At 46.9% G+C, this 12,437-nt stretch overlaps 1 protein-coding gene across 1 annotated transcript; it reads left to right on the top strand.

Moving 5' to 3' along the window:
- Positions 1-350: 350 nt before the first annotated feature.
- acvr1l (activin A receptor, type 1 like) lies at positions 351-11,964 on the top strand. The gene is made up of 10 exons (XM_062517410.1): positions 351-485; positions 2,767-2,846; positions 4,492-4,737; positions 5,290-5,501; positions 5,859-5,958; positions 6,927-7,073; positions 8,593-8,868; positions 9,192-9,389; positions 9,915-10,045; positions 10,297-11,964. The coding sequence occupies exons 2-10, from the start codon at positions 2,780-2,782 to the stop codon at positions 10,429-10,431; spliced, it is 1,512 nt and encodes a 503-aa protein (XP_062373394.1). The 5' UTR covers positions 351-485; positions 2,767-2,779; the 3' UTR covers positions 10,432-11,964.
- Positions 11,965-12,437: the final 473 nt, after the last annotated feature.

The raw sequence follows: 12,437 nt of genomic DNA, 5'->3' as shown, positions 1-12,437 counted from the left end.
AAGTCATCATTAAATGATATATACTATTATTTCATTGCATATAGCCTAATAGGCCTAATATAGCCGCCTACTATGATTATTCTCCTATTTCCCCTGTTGTTGTTGTTGTTGTTGTTGTTGTTGTTGTTATTGTTGTTATGATTAACATTGTCATTCCTTTTTGTAAAATGTAAAGTGTAGTCATGTAGCCAAGGTAGGCTGTTGCTCACAGTTTTCTTTATCTTTATCTTTGTTTATATATAAAAAAAATTTACAGCGATTTAGTTTAGGAGGACTCCATATACCCCATAATGCATTCCTCTTTAAATTTGTTTATAATGACGTCACGTCTAGGCTCCAAGTAATGTATCTGTGGGAGGTGGTCGGATCCTAGCTAACCTTTCATCCGAACGTAGAACTAGCTGGCTCTAAACTCCAACTTTATGGAGGGGTTTGAACCGAAAAAATAGTTTTCAACAAGAAATGTATCGCTGTTTTTGACAGAGGTAAGATGCATACTCGTTTTCAACGTTACCGTACAAGTAGGCTTCTCACGTCTTCTGTTAGCGGTAGTAGTGTAGAAGCTAACTATATGCTAACATTAGCTCATAACAAACGTTGGTTGCTGTAGTGCGCTAATGTTAGATTATGCTAGGTAGCAACCAGTTATTCTAGGGGTAAACGAATGCTAGCTGTCTGTGGAGGACACAAATAGATAACATTGCTCAATCATACATTAAACCAGTTTCACTATCGATAAAAGTGTACTATTGGATTACATCTACAGGCTACTCTAATGTGTACGTATTATTTATTTGTGTAAATGTAGTCAGTAGGTTCCTAGCTGCCTACATGGGATGCTTCATGCTGAATTAGAAATGAGCTAGCTAGCTAATTAAAGTTAGCTGTATGCTGTTGGTTTATGTTTGTTTGTGGTGGGAAGCAAGTTTTGCCATAGGTAACGAGCTACAATTTTAGCTTTGTTGCTATCATAGCATATGTTATAAATACGATGGGTGTTCGCATTTCCCAGGCCCGTGTAGTTCTTTAGGGCAGCACTGGAAATAGACGCCTGATGCCCTTCCATTTGCACGGTTCTTAGCCAGCCAACGTTAGCTATCTAATTTAGCGATAGCGTTAATTTGAGTCGTTCGTTGGCTAGCCTGTTTTGGCAACTGACATAGTTGCTGGTGTTGTTACCTGGTTGTTACACGCTGCCTGCCTTTTTCCAAGTAACTTCTTTGTATGGCTGAGGGAACTTAACATCTGATTTGCCCACATGCATGTAGATGCCTATCCCTGCTGAGACAGAGACAGGAAGATAGTCAGCATTGTATCCATGATGTGTTCATTGTACCCATTATTCTTCCTTATGTGTATTCTCTAAAACGTTAATATCATATTATGCAATATTATGCATCGTCTGATGGATTAGATTAAGCCGCACGTAGTGTCACAAAACAAAAATGTGGGAATCCATGTAGCCGCTCACTAGACACTCATGGTTTTGCCAGTTAACGTTACTAACGTGGTACTTGTTTTGGTGGGTCGTAAGACAACACCTTTTCGTGTTTATCTATGTGGACTATTGCGAAACTCGTACAAAGTATCTTAATAAAATCATGCGCTGGGCTGGGCATGATTGTTATTTTAACTTTACAGAGCGAGTTCATCAGAGGTACCCTGGAGCTAGCCGGGAGCGACAGCGTAGTATCAGTGTATTGAGGTTGCATGATGATGGCACAACCGCAAACAAGACATTCAGCGCTTGTCTAGAAGCAGGAGGCCACGTCTATTGTGAAATCTGTCACATTATTGTGCATGAGCAAAGGCCTTGATCTGTTGTAAGTCGATTAGGCGATCACCTTAAAACATGAATCACATTTTCACACGATACAGATTGCATCACTGTTGGATACTAGACAAGCTGAAATATTAATCCAATCAAAATCATCATAAGAATGCATTGAATATGTTTGAGAATTGTATGTGTCTGTCTATAGTCCTATTTGTAATTGAGGGTATTTGGAATTAGAAGAGGGGAATGGAATGTACTTCCTTTGAGCAAGTCAGTGGGTTGTGTTCGGTTGGTCATTTCTCAGTCGGATGTGCTGGCATCCAGACGCTCCTAAAGTAGAGCAGTGACTCTCTTGCATCTGAGGTGTGTGTGTGTGGTGTCTGTCTGTCTGCCTGCAGCTGAAGTGTGTGTGTGTGTGTGTGTGTGTGTGTGTGTGTGTGTGTACTGTGATGAATTGCATGCAGACAGAAAGGAGCAGCATTGAGAGGAGCTTGGCTGTAGACGTCCTGCATCACTCTGTGTCAAAGCAGTGTCTGTAAAAAAGAAAAACTGTAAAAGCCCTTTTCTCTTTTTCAAATTTTTTCTATCTGTCTTCTCGTGATGCACCACGCAGCTCCACAGCTTGCTTTGATGTCATTCAGAGGCAGGCCTAGCTTTTTCTCCCCTGTTGCCACGGAAACACCCCCCCTCTTGCACAGCACACATGCTCATCTCTCTCCCCTCCAAAATGAGTGGGGAAGTGTTTGTGATTTTCACCAGAATAGAGACAAGGCAGGACTGCAGACACAGAAATGAGGGGGAATGTGGCTCTGCAGCTCTGAGATTCTCAATGTAATTCTGTACACATGTACATGACTGATTTTGGAACGTGGCATTGCGGTCACTGTCGGTTGTTGTGTTTGTCTGTGTTTTGTGTATTAGTGTATGTGTCTGTGTTGTTTGTGGTCTGTGTTTGTCCTCTAACTGTAGTGTTTTTTTCTTATTACCAGTGCGGTGAACCAAATGGGTCATTGCAGTGCCCACGTCCTCCTGTTCATGCTGCTGAAGATCGTGCAGACATCAGGCGAAGGTAAAGAGAGCCTAGAGCTCCACTGAGCTTTAATTCAATTCTCTCTCTCTCTCTCTCTCTCTCTCTCTCTCTCTCTCTCTCTCTCTCTCTCTCTCATGCGCTCTCTCCCTCTCTTGCTCTCTCTTCCTCTCCTGTTTCCTTCACCCTCTTTTTCTAGCTCACATGCACACACTCTCACACTCACTCACTCTCTCATTCCCCTGTCTTTCCTACCCTCCTTCATTCACTCACACACATTTACTCATTCACTCTTTCCCTCCCTGCACATCTCCCTCGTCTTCTCTCTTTCTCTTTATCTCTTTCTTCCCATCTCCGTATCCCTCCCTCCCTCTCTCCCTTATTACCCCATCATCTTGACTCCACACACACAGCCTCCACCACCACTACCAGATGCCTCTGCTACGAGCAGACAGGCAGGCAGCCATAATTCTCCAAATCAGCCATTATTGCATGATCCTTATCACCGGTGATCATCTGCTCTTTCCACAAATGTCATTGTCCCCTGGGCCCTTTGAAGAGGTGTGTGTGTGTGTGTGTTTGTGTGGTTTGCAAGGGGGCAGGCATATTCCCGGAAGTAGAAACACGAAATGAGCTGGTGATCAACACTCTGCTAACTCCCTTGGACGGCCATAGACTTTCAGATTTTTGCGATCCCATAACTTCATGTAACATGTGCCCTTTGTCTCCCTTATAGCTTCTGTGTATTCTATATAGGGTATTGAAGTCAAAATTAATTCACTGTTTCCCCGTATATTACGTTGGTTTCCCGTAAAGAAGTATTTTAGCATGTCTGTTGTAGGGAAGCTAACGTTCGCCCGTAATGTTTGGATAAGAAGCTGAGTGAGCCTGCACGAAAACCATGACGGAGAGTCATTCGCAAGATCAGTGAAAATGCGTGTAGCCTACGGTAGCCTACTGTTTGATATGGTAAAGCATTACCTAGAGGCAAGTACACATAATAATAATATTAAAAAACGAACGTTAACAATTTCAGAGGTTTTCGATCTATCAGACGAGTTACAGCAGGCTAACGTCACAAAATGAGTTTGAGTCTGCGCAGTACGATGAACAGGAAACGAATTTTTGTTTCAGCCCCCTCTCATTGAGAACGACGGAGTCTGTTTGTCCATTTCTTTTAGGTCTATGGTGGTTTGTGGTGTGTGTGTGTGTGTGGGTGGAGTCAAAGGCCTGGATATCTCTCCCTTCAGCCTCATGCTCCCCTGCACCAGTTCCAGTTTAACCAGAGTCACATGTCTCCAAGGAAATTATGTCTTAATCGATATCTGCTGTTAAATAGCCTGCTGTTTATCCAAATTACGGCTGGTGTCTTTCTGTGGGGGACCTATTGAGACTGGAGTAATATTAAGACCCCAGGCCCACATGTTGAACAGTAGGGAGCAGTCCACTGGCATGGCTGAATAAGTCATTTCACTCGACCGTAACTGCTCTCCTAATTGAGTTGAGTCTGATTTGTGTCTTCCTGTGTGTGCGTATGTTGGGGAGTGTCCAGTTCTATTTATTTGTGTGTGCGGCATAGACACATGGTTGTGTGCATGTGCTTGCATGTGAGCATATGGGTGTGTATCTGATTGTATGTGTGTGTTTATATGTATTTATGCTAATGTGTGTGTGTGTGTGTCTACAGATGGTGTCATCGAGTGTGTGTGCGAGGGCAGCAGCTGCATGGCAGAGCTGTGCCGCGGGGACCAGTGCTACACGTCCGTGACGCTGGGCGGCCCGGTGCCCACCTTCACCCGCAGCTGCCTGCAGGGCGCTGAGAAGCAGCGCATGATCTGCCACACGGCGGCCAACTACGTGGTGGAGTGCTGCGCCCTGCCCATGTGCAACGCCAACACCAGCATCGAGGCGCTACTCAGTCAACTCTCCACGGGTAGGACACACACACACACACACACACACACGAGTAAACATATAGCCACATATGAGTCTGTCTGTGAGTTAGGGATGTGTAAATTTGTATGCACTTTCATCAAAGGTCATATGCCTGTTTACTCTTGGCAACTTGACATAACTCATATCATATCGTCATGATGAAGGTTGATTGGATTGCCCCCCCTCCCCCTACCCCCCTCCCCCCCCCCCCCCCCCCCCCCCAAAAGGCACCGTTCAAGACTCTTGCAAAAGGTTGTTTGAACTCAACAGTCAATTAAATTACACTCCTCCGTGCTTGTGTAGCAACATGCTGATTGGACATACAGTATGGGTCATACACAATTCCTCTATATGAACACACACACAGAACAGACAGCTAGAACACAGCAATGATGCATTTTCTATATGAACTCCACACCTGTCAGTCACTGCTCTAAGACCACTCTGTTGTTGTTGTTCTTGTTGTGTGTGTGTGCGTGTGCATGCGCGTGCGTGCGTGCGTGTGCGTGTGCGTGTGTGTGTGTGTGCGCGTGCGTGTGTGCGTGCGTAGCCCCTGAGGCGGCGCCGGTGCGCTACTGCGTGGAGACGCTGGTGCTGCTGGTGCTGGGCCCGGTGGTGGTGCTGGCGCTGCTGTCGCTGCTGTCCGTGCTGGTGTGCCGGCGCCTGCACCGCGGCCGCCTGGAGAGGCTGCGCGAGTACGACCCCGAGCAGGGCGCCATCGACGGCCTCATCGCCTCCAACGTGGGAGACAGCACGCTGGCCGTACGTACCTTGTTTTTTATCCCGCACACCGCCGCACAGCCAGAGAGCTCTAGTGCGCGCCTAGGGAGGGTTCTGGCCATGGTCATCTCCACACCTGGCCAGATGTTGGACATCCAAGAATGCATAGTGCTGCTGCTGTGAGCACATGCACAATCATATGGTGCCATATGCATTTGTGTAAACACTTACACACAACAGTCAGCTGCAACAACCATGATAAACCCTTGCAAGAGCCTAGAGAAGTGACACCTGGACCTGCCTCTTGCACCATGTTGCTGCTGTGAGCAGTATGTTCACTTTGGAGTGTTCATTTGTGTCTGTGTGTGACTGACTGGTAGTGTGTTCTTGTCCTCACAGGATCTGTTGGACCACTCGTGCACGTCAGGCAGTGGCTCGGGCCTGCCGTTCCTGGTGCAGAGGACGGTGGCGCGGCAGATCAGCCTGGTGGAGTGTGTGGGTAAGTGCCTCAGGATGCACATGTTGTGATGGACCTGCTCTGAGCCACACTTAATCACTCTGGTTGAACTGGTGAACACTAGGGTATAACCTGATTTCCCAGTATTCTAGTTTAATGCATTCTTTGTAGTATTCAGTGAATTGCATCTCGGTCCTCTATCTGTCCATTTCATGTGTACACGTAAGAAGAAAACCTTGTGTTTGCAGCACTATATAAATTTGGAATAAAACATGGTGGCTTGTACGTAGTCCTAAAGAATTCAATGCAAATATTGCCTTAGTTCCAAGGAAGTGACAGAACAGAATCGGTAGTTACATTTTTTACAGGAATTTTATGAATTTATGGGTGGTTGTGATTGCCAGCCATTTCCTGTCTGCACCACGCATTGAAAAGTCTCCAAGAGTGAGCTGAGGCTGGCAGAGCTTGAGATTGCCCACAGCAGTGTTTTAGTTTAATGAAGTAAAACGCCCTGAGTTTATCACAGCGCTGCCATAAAGAGTAGTCATGATTAGCCTTTGTACAGTTTTAATAGGCATTGTTTCAAAGTGGCGCTGCCTTTAATACTGGGTCCGTTTCCTTGCCAGCTCATAGAAAGCTTTGTTTGTAGTGAATTAGATTATAGAGGTTAGTAGGTTCCTCAGACCAATTAGTTAGAAGACAGAAGCAGAAGCAGTGTCTGGAGCTTTCCTCTTAGTCATGTAGACGTCAGTATTATTTAGCTGTAATCAGCGAGTAGTGTTGTGCAGTGCAGACATGATTAACTTGTTATGCCATTGGAATGAATCATGTAATTGCCCCTGACATAGATGGTGCCCATGGGAATGTTCAACATACTCATAGCAACTACCAAACCCCCTGTATCCATAGCTTAGAAGTGAAGGATTAGAGAAGTATCTGACTTAAGGGTAATATTCTCTGTGTGTGCGTGCGTGTTTGACATGTGGTGTGTTTTGACCGTTGTCTCCCAGGTAAAGGGCGCTACGGGGAGGTGTGGCGGGGCCAGTGGCAGGGTGAGAATGTGGCGGTGAAGATCTTCTCCTCACGCGATGAGAAGTCCTGGTTCCGTGAGACCGAGATCTACAACACGGTCTTGCTGCGTCACGAGAACATCTTGGGTAAGACCGCACATTTATGTCCCCTTTATGGGAACGTTTTTCACTCAAACAGCTTGAGACTTCTCCAACGCAGTCCTGTCAAGCTTTAATAACCTGATCAACCCTTGGTTGTGATGGATTTTACCCCCATGTTAAAAAATGGCATTTATCTCAGAGAAAGATGAACAGAAGTGTTCTCGGTGTTGGTTCAAAGCCCAGTTGGAGTGGGAGAGCTCCTGATCATGCTTGTCCAGGGTATCAAACTGTTTCATTAGTGCAGGGGTGTCAAACTCATTTTCACCGAGGGCCACATCAGCCCAATGGTTGCCCTCAAAGGGCCAGATGTAGCCTAACTTCTAAGATTTGTAGCACCAGCCACAAAATCTTTAGCATCGGTAAAACTTCTAAAATCGAGAAGAGCAAAAGGTTTTCAGCATGACATGTTCTTTTTTATTATTGTTATGTTTTGTAAAAACAAAACACCACTGTCAGTTCCATACAGTTTGACTTTTCAATGAGGGTCACTGGTCAGTCAGGAAGATGCCATGGATTCTCTTTTTTTTTTCATATTTCTGAGTTTTTAGATTCGAGTATATTCAACTTTACTGTCATTGCACGAGTGAAATACCAGTAACGAAATGCAGTTTTACATCTAGCAAGAGATGCAAACGAGTAGAACTGTCATGTCAAAAAGTGCATCCATATGAAATGCGTCACTAGCCTACACCGTTCCATGTACATACAGTAGAAGCGAACGGTCCCGGTGGACTTTTTCTTTGACGTTTTAAAGTTGAAAGGTGTTGTGTGGATTCTATGTTGTTCGTTTTAAACTAAAATGAAAATGCAAAGCAACAGGGCGATTACTACAAACTTCTAGCATACCTCTGCTTGCCTGATATGAATGCACCTCTTCTCGGTCAGAATAGGCTTATTTTCGCTTTTGGCCAAACAATCACTTGCTCGATTAGCAAGGATTTGGAGCTGGATTTTTTGGATAATAGGACTACTACACACAATTATACATGCCTTTTAAAAGTAGACGTAAACGTATCACGTAGTTTACAACTTACATCGATTCCCCTCTCAAAGAAGCACACGCACTTCAAACAATCATGCGTTTCACAGGCAGGCTAAACCGAGCGCGTAATTTAGGCGCTCCGTTCGCTAATATAGTTTAGAATACTGGTCTATTTTGTTTTCACACGTACACGTTGCTATCACATCTGATGTAGCCAGTTGCACTGATCATAGAGGAAGGTGGTTGATGTTGCCTCCCTGTCAGTCTCACATGCGTGCATTGTATTGCAGTGTAAAAACTGTATCGGACCTTTTAAGCTCTCGCGGGCCACATACTGTATCAGACCCTTAAAGCTCTCGCGGGCCATATGAAATGACGTGGCGGGCCGCATCTGGCCCGCGGGCCTTGAGTTTGACACCTGTGCATTAGTGCAAGCTGACAGACCCGTCATGTTGAGGCAAATTCATCTTGACTGAGAAATAATAATGGAACCACTTGTTACTTGTTCCTTTGTGCTCTCAGGTTTCATGGCGTCGGACATGACCTCGCGAAACTCCAGCACACAGCTGTGGCTGATCACGCACTACCACGAGCACGGCTCGCTGTACGACTACCTGGGCCGGGTCGCCGTGGAGATGGCCGACGGGCTGAACATGGCGGCGTCGGTGGCCAGCGGCCTGGTGCACCTGCACACCGAGATCTTCGGCACCGAGGGCAAGCCGGCCATCGCCCACCGCGACCTCAAGAGCAAGAACATCCTGGTCAGGAAGGACCTGCGGTGCTGCATCGCCGACCTGGGTGAGTGGACACACGCGTCTGTCTCCTGTCCTGCTCTGACCCTCTCCTCTAATGGCACATTTTACATGCATATGAGTAATCAAACTAGAGTGTGTTTTAGCCATAGAATATAATGAGAATGATGTGTTCACAGTCCCATTGCCCAGCCATTGGACAAACGCGCTTTTAATGTTTCATTTGATGTTTGCATCAATCAGTACCTTCACTACTCAAAAAATACTCATTTCACTCAACACTTAATTCAACACATTGTTGTGTTCTCAATTCAAGTTCCAAGTACTGTACTGAGTGCCCCCTCCCCTGTTTCCTTCCTGTGTCTCCAGGTCTGGCTGTCACTCACTCTCAATCAGACAATCAGCTGGACATGGGCAACAACCCTAAGGTGGGCACCAAGCGCTACATGGCCCCCGAGGTGCTGGACGAGTCCATCCAGACGGACTGCTTCGATGCCTACAAGAGGGTGGACATCTGGGCCTTTGGGCTGGTGCTGTGGGAGATCGCCCGACGCACCATCAGCAACGGTGAGCAACACGGACTCAAGACTCAAACTAGCACAGCGGTTGCAGTCTCTTAAAAGTAACGCAGTGTGTGGTCTTCCCTTTCAAAACACTGACGTTCATGAAAATAGTATGTTCATTCAAAAGGTTCAAAAGTTCATAGAAGTTAAGTCGGTCAAACAAGAATATGGAAACACAACCCAAGGTTGCTTCCCTGAGGTCTCAAATCCAAGAGTCCTCCTCAGACGTCCATGACCTTTTTGCGTCCATTACCATAGGCCTCCTCAGCCGTAGGGTAACATGGTTTCACATTATAGGAGCATAGAGTCTTACACTAGCCTTTTCAGCTAGAACTGTGAATGCAAAGGTTAGGATCTGTGTGATGTGTGAAACAATAAAATTAAGCATCTTGTAGAATTTCATCAGTTCATCCATTTCACCAACTTCAACTTCACATGAGTTCTGTAACAAGAGCTTCATGCCCACAGTACAGCCACCCACGCCCCATCACTGCCACTGACTGAATGGTCCATGTTGTTCCTGCTGTAGGTATCGTGGAGGAGTACAAGCCTCCCTTCTACGACCTGGTCCCTAATGACCCCAGCTTCGACGAGATGCGCAAGGTGGTGTGTGTGGAGCAGCAGAGGCCCTTCATCCCCAACCGCTGGTTCTCTGACCCGGTGAGTGTGTCTGTCTCTCTATCTCACACACACACACACACACACACATTTTTTTATTGGCACACTCTTAATGAACATGAGCCCGCTAATGATAACTGAATGACAGAGTGTGGTTTGGTGTTTAGAAATTGTGCACAGTAAACGCTAATCTTACATCTGAATTATTTCCTTCTGCTCTTCCTCTTGACCTCTCGGTCCCTCTGTACCCGTCTCTCCTCTCTGCCCCCCCTCTCTGTCTCTTGGTCTCTCAGACGTTGTCTGCGCAGGTGAAGCTGATGAAGGAGTGCTGGTATCAGAACCCGTCGGCCCGCCTCACGGCCCTGCGCATCAAAAAGACTCTGGACAAAATCCACAGCACGCTGGAGAAGGGCAAGGCCGACTGCTGAGCCCGCGCACTGAGCGGAGTGGAGTGGAGAGGAGGAGGAGAAGGAGGGTCGTCGTGGCCCCGTCATCTCACTGCTGTGCCCCCCCACCCCCCTCCCCACTCATCACCATCACCAGTGCTGGAGCAGAGCCCCCCACACACTGCGCGGCGCCGCACTGCACTGCCCTGCACACCGGATCGACGGAACCGCCGGGAGATCCACGTTACATTGGTCACGCGCTCCCCACAGACGAGCTCTAGCGGTTCTGGAACACTGACGCGCCGCGCAGGAGCCCTCCGAACACCTCGCTGTGGCCTCACACCGCCTTGAGCAACTCAACACTTTTTGTTGTTGTTGTTGTTGTTGTTTGTCTCTGATTCCTGTTCAAGTTTCTTTGTGTCGTTGATCTGGAGTTGTTTTGGATGTTTCGCTCCTCCGTCTCCATCCTCGGTTGTTTCCCACGTTGCCCGGCTGCTGAGGTGGAACGGGCGCCGCCCTCAGAGAGTCTGGCGGGAGAGTCTGAGGAGAGCAGTTGCCTTCAGAGACTCGCCAGAGGACACCTGCCCTCACTGGAAGACCACGCTGCGCAGCAGTCACACAGATACAGGCCCAGCCCCACCACCCAATACAATACAACCAAACCCAACCCAACCCAACCCAACCCCCCTCAAAAAGGACTTTTAAATGACTCCGCACTTTTAACTCTACCAAATAACAAGGTCATCACAATCACTGTTGAGCCTTGCCTTGAGAGGCCATCTGAAGAAAAGATGACTGTGGTTCTCCACCATGTACAACCTTTCTCCCCTCCTGTACGACGCCCCCACCAACACCCATCTGTCCCCGACCCCCCAACCTTACATGCCCCAACACTGACTGATGGAACTGATGAAAGGCCCTGTGTCTTAAAGAGACACGTTGGACTGGTTTAGTGTGTGGAAACTGGCATCGACCCGCCACCATTTTGGCTCTAGCTGTGCATTACTTTCACCACTGAGTGCAAAAGAAGCTGACTTGAGCAGAGAGGGCTCTTCACTTTTCTCCTGACGACAATCAAGTGCTGCTCAATCAGACTTTTTGATATTGTATTAATCTCATGACAAATCATATAATTATTGTTATTATTATGACTAATTAAGTGTCTAGTGGGGCCGCTTGGACAAGTGACAACACTGAACATCACCACCCAGAGAACAACACTCAAAGGAACACTGAACATAGGAAGAGCATATTTATGTATTCTGCTTTTTTAAAACAAGTGTTGTAGTTGCTGTGTGGGATCTGTGTGGAAGGAGAATCCCACTGGTAGTATTGCAGGGACATGATGAACGGCTTCTGTTCAGGCTATTTTTTGTTGTTGTTGTGCAAATAGGTATTTTAAAGAGGACTAATTCTAGTGCAGGAGTAGGAAAACCACTACAACCTTTGAACTGTGAATGCAAAGTTACCCGAGTAGCAATGCCTAGGGAAATACTAGCGAGATCTATGTTAAGCAAGAAGAAGAAAAACACATTTGCCCCGAGGCACATAACTTTTTAAATGCTGTTGACAATGCATGTGTTTGCATTATTTTTTTTAAAAGAAAAAATATGGAACACACCGGTAAAATACTGACACGCGTGCATAGTTTCAAGACGGTTTTATATAGGAATTGGCCTGGTCCGCTGAGTCCATGAGCATGTCCAAATGTGAGCTGTTCAATCATGCAATGTGCCCGATTGAAATGTTGTGCAAGTTACCATGTCGTACGTGGCTGTGAAACATCGTGCAGCGGCTGCCGGCTAAGGGAGTGAGTGAGCGAGTTGAGCCCAGCCCCCTAACCCTGCCTCTTCGCTGTGGACCTCGGCTGTTAGGCCCAGCGGTGGCTGCCTTGTTCTATCTCCAGCCACACACCTCCACAGGAGGTCTGCAGTTCGGCCATTAGTGACCCGCCATGAATACCGATAATCAGCGCGGAAAGGTCAGCTCCTGGCATGAGGGCGTGTGGCTCTAACCTCACATTCATCACCACCACTCGTGGAGTCACT

Source organism: Sardina pilchardus, chromosome 2, assembly GCF_963854185.1.
Source record: "Sardina pilchardus chromosome 2, fSarPil1.1, whole genome shotgun sequence".
NCBI lineage: Eukaryota > Metazoa > Chordata > Actinopteri > Clupeiformes > Clupeidae > Sardina > Sardina pilchardus.
This window is presented reverse-complemented; position numbering and strand designations above follow the sequence as displayed.

Coding starts and splice junctions, on each gene's coding strand:
- acvr1l (XM_062517410.1), top strand. CDS start 2,780: ATGGGTCATTGCAGTGCCCACGTCCTCCTGTTCATGCTGCTGAAGATC. Junction 2,847..4,491: donor CGTGCAGACATCAGGCGAAG/GTAAAGAGAGCC, acceptor GTGTGTCTACAG/ATGGTGTCATCGAGTGTGTG. Junction 8,869..9,191: donor GTGCTGCATCGCCGACCTGG/GTGAGTGGACAC, acceptor CTGTGTCTCCAG/GTCTGGCTGTCACTCACTCT.